Here is a 4,561-nt window from a genome sequence, read left to right as displayed (position 1 = left end):
TTTATTATAAATACAAGTAGTTGTGACTTATAATTATATAATCCATTTTTAATTAATAGTAATTGTGAATTACTAGTTAATTTTGTATGTGATTTATTTTATTTATGTAATGATTTTTAATGTGTTAAAAATGCATTATTTAAATGACATGTCTAGTAACATGTCCAATTTGTCACACAATACAAATTAACAAATTGACAAACTTAAAATGGATCCATGTTAACATGAGTGTGCCGTGATTATGGAGGGATTAGGAGTTAGTTGTGTTTTGATTATTTTTATTAAGTGGCAACATAATCATTACCTACAACATATAGACCTTCATGCCTAGTCTCTTGTGAAGAACAACTTGAAAAGATATTGGGCACTCTTCCCTCGTGAACCATCCGGCCACCCTAGAGAAAGAGAAGAGTTTTCTCTTCTTATTTTACACTAATTCATTCCTATTTTTCATTTTTTGACTTGAATAATGACTTATCTCTCTAATTTTGTTGTTGAACAAAATCTTAAAAACTCACATAATTCTCTAATATTATTCCACCATACTAGAAGTAGTATATACATAATATTAGTAATTTTAAGGGAACAAATATTAATTCTACTAATAAAATTAATATTTGTATTAAGGAGGTTTTCTTGGTACAATCCTTGAGGAGAGATTCTAAATTGAATCTGTTTCATCCATTTGGAAAGCTGAAGAACTAAGTAAGGTAGGTGACCTTACTAGTGCCCAAATATCCGAAATATCCAATGTAAGGAACCGTTTTTCTCCTTACACTTGTGTTTGTTTTGCATGAATAAGATCTAGAATTAATTTGTTGACTAAATTAATTTATCACATATTCAATATGTAAACTTTTAGATTAATGAATCCCAACAAGATAGCCCACATAGTAGCTTGTGCGTGGCAGATATCTATTGCTGGCTCTCCTATGTATGTTTTGTCACGCCGCCTTGCTTCTGTCCGCTTTTCTATAATGCAATGGGTTATTCATCATCGGCTGTCCCATGGTATTAATTGGTCTGAGATTCAACATAAAACTCATTGCTCTAGTTCTGGGATTATAGATGTTCAGTCAGCAACATCTTTTCAACAAGTTCGTTCTGCACAACTTCAACTTCTACAGACTCAACATGCTTATTGGTTACAACGTGCAAAACTGAAAAATGAAGTTCTCGATGGCCTCCCATCGCGGTTCTTGTATTCCCGTGTCAAACAACAGTCTTCTCATCAGCGTATCCTTGCTTTACTTTCTAGATTCGGTGAATGGCTTTTTACTCTAGAACAGATTTCGCTGGATATTACATCTTTCTTTCGAGATCTCTTGTGTGCAACACCTCCTCAAGATCCTGGCTCACCTCGCAGGTTTATAGACCCTTTGCTTGAGTCACTTGATCTTCCGGTGCTCAGCTCAGAGGACTGCTTACTGTTATCTGCTCCTTTTACGGAACTTGATATTATACATGCTCTCAATGGTATGGATGGTTCCAAATCACCCGGGCCTGACGGAATTACACCAAAATTTTTCCGGCTGTTTTCGCCCCAGATTGGTCAGCTGGTTACTTTGGCTCTTCTTCAATTCCTTAACTCGGGTGTTATGCTGAAAGAATGGAATAATACCCATATTATTCTTATCCCTAAGGTTGAAAAGCCAGAGTTGATCTCTCAGTATCGTCCTATCAGTCTCTGCAATGTTATTTATCGTCTGGCCTCCAAGTGTCGTTCTAATCGACTCAAGCTTGTTATTTCATCGATTGTTTTGGAGTCTCAGCAAGCTTTTGTTCCTTCTCGGCTTATGTCAGACGGGTGTCTTATTACTCACGAGATTATGTATTATCTTAATAAAACAAAGAGAGGATCAGTTTCTTATGCTGCTCTGAAACTTGATATGCATAAAGCGTTCTACCGTGTTTATTGGCCTTTCCTTATTGTGATTATGAAGAAATTCGGTTTCCTAATATTTTGGCAAAATATTATTTGGGAATGCATATCGACTGTCACTTATAATATCATTATCAATGGCAAGCCCTCTTCTACCTTTAGACCTTCTTGTGGTCTGAGGCAAGGTGATCCACTTTCACCTTTTTTGTTTATTATGTGCATGGAGATTTTATCTTGCCGGTTGCGAACAGCGGAGAAGACTAGCACCTTACATGGCCTCAAGATTTCTCGGTATGCTCCCCCTATCACGCATCTTTTTTACGCTGACGATGCTTTTATTTGCAACTCTGTAGTTTTTGACAATTGCAGTGTCAACCCGGTTCAGATTTTACATCTGTCTGACTACCTTCTTGCATCTCATTCTCAGCTGGCCGTACTTTGGTCTTACTATTCTTCCTTCTAAGAGGTCTCTAGCTTTTCATCCTTTGGTGGATAAGATGACATCTCGTATTATTGCTTGGTCTTCTCTCCACCTCTGCCAGCCTTGTAAGCTGATTATTATCAACTCTATTATTTTGGGATCAATCCGGTTTCTGATGACTTCTATTCCTTTTCCGCTTGGAATATGTAAGAAGCTTGACTCTTTGATTGCGGCTTTCTGGTGGCGTAAAGATGTTCGTTATAGATCTATTCACTGGCTCTCTCGAGAATCTCTACACCTTCCTCTTGAAAGTGGTGGCCTAGGTTTGAAATCTGTCTCTTTGCTAAGTCAGGCGTTCCTTATGAAGAATTTCTGGCGTATACATCATCATTCGTCTGGTTTATTATCACGGTTTATGACTCCCAAGTACAGGAAGGATTTACCTATTCCTGATTCAAAATCAAAAGTCTCTAATCCTTCGTTTTTGTGGTCTGGATTATGTCGCACGGCTAATGCTTTTTCTCCTGGTTTTTCATGGAAGCTTGGTAATGGTTCCTCTGTTGACCTTGTTACAAGCCCTTGGGTTAACGGCCATACCCCCTCTGTGAGATTATTTTCGGCTGCTGAAACACCATCTCTTTCTTATATGCTCACTGCTTCGGGCAATTGGAATCCTTTCACTGTTTATCATTGGTTTCAGTCTCCTTGTGCCAAGGCTATTCTTGCTATGGAACCTCCTCATATTGATATAGATGATTTCTTCTACTGGAAATACATGGAGGATGGAGTCTATACAGTCCGCTCAGGATATGATTTCTGGTTGTCCCATATATCCTTTTCCTGCTCTCCCTCCTTTTACTCTGCCTTTCCTTGGAAAGTTCTTTGGAGTCTTCGCTGTTCTCCTATGTTCCCTCTACTTGTGTGGCGTATTGTACATAATATCCTTCCCTCTTTAGAAAATCTCTCTGTTAGAGGCATCCAGGTTAGTACTTCCTGTGTTTTTTGTCATTCACATTCGGAGTCTTTAGATCATCTCTTTCGCTCTTGTATTGTTTCTAGACATGTTTGGTTATCTTCGGCTCTTGGTATTAATTCTGTAGCTAATCCTGGTGTTTGCTTGCAGCAATGGATTGCTGATTTTATTGTATATTTTCACAGGGTCACAGAAACTGCAGATCAGTGCCTACTTCAATTCCTTTGTATTATAAAGGCCATTTGGATGATTCGCAACTCTGTAGTTTTTGACAATTGCAGTGTCAATCCGGTTCAGATTTTACATCTGTCTGACTACCTTCTTGCATCTCATTCTCAGTTGGCCGTACTTTGGTCTTCCTATTCTGAAGCCGCCTCCAAACTTTCTTTACCACCCTTGGACTGCGCTTTGCCTTTCTCTGCTATGACTTACTTTATTCCTGTTTGCAGGTCATCTCTTCAGGATCACTACATCGTCTCTTCTTCATATACGCTCTCTTGCACTCATGTTGTTCAACTTCTGCGTGCACCCACGTTTTTGCAGCATTAACAAAAGGCCTACTTCTCACTATGTATAGAGCTCACTCAGCTTCGCAACCTTCCGTTTCATTCAAAGTTACATCAAAAAAATTATCTTCTGTTCTGGCCTCCACAAAGCCAGTACCAATCGAATTGCGCCACTCTTTGTACACAATTCGTAGTTTCCTTCGTCTGTATGTTCACTAGTCAGTTAGCTTGGCTACTGGCTGATATTGTATGTACTTTTATTTAATTATAAAGTTCATTATTGTCAAAAAAAAAAATTAAGCCACGTAAAAAACAAATCACACCCCCAATACAAAGACGAAACTAGAAAATAAGATGTGAAATAAAAGGAAATAAGCTTTTAATTAAATAAGTATTCCGTATTAACATCCAACTTTTTTTTTCATAAAAAAATAATCAAAGTGATATTAACATAAGGACAAGCTCATTTATGATCTCTTTAATTGTTAAGGAAAAGATAAAAAAAACTACTCCGTTTGTATGAGCTACGAGACCACAAGACCAAACACTAAGTGACATCAGTATTTGTTATTATGTGAGCCATGAGGACAAAACCGAATTTAATAGAAATACACATCGCACACATTGCAGAAACATACATATATAGCCATATCGCCTCAAATTCAAATTTACCAAGAATGAATTAATTTTTTTTTTTTTCAAAATTCAACTTTAGACCGTAGGCGGTATAGCTATTAGACGAACAATAAACAGAAAAACTTACAGAACTTGAAGAGAAA

At 37.4% G+C, this 4,561-nt stretch overlaps 1 protein-coding gene across 1 annotated transcript; it reads left to right on the top strand.

Annotated features, from left to right (window-relative positions):
- The first annotated feature begins 866 nt into the window (after positions 1-866).
- Positions 867-4,001, top strand: LOC141619650 (uncharacterized). The gene is made up of 4 exons (XM_074436668.1): positions 867-2,173; positions 2,310-3,285; positions 3,427-3,621; positions 3,726-4,001. Exons 1-4 carry the CDS (start codon positions 867-869, stop codon positions 3,999-4,001), a joined length of 2,754 nt encoding a protein of 917 aa, XP_074292769.1.
- Positions 4,002-4,561: the final 560 nt, after the last annotated feature.

The sequence above is a fragment of the Silene latifolia genome, chromosome X (genome assembly GCF_048544455.1).
Source record: "Silene latifolia isolate original U9 population chromosome X, ASM4854445v1, whole genome shotgun sequence".
Taxonomy (NCBI): domain Eukaryota; kingdom Viridiplantae; phylum Streptophyta; class Magnoliopsida; order Caryophyllales; family Caryophyllaceae; genus Silene; species Silene latifolia.
The sequence above is the reverse complement of the archived record's forward strand: the minus strand, read 5'-3'. Positions and strand labels throughout refer to the sequence as shown.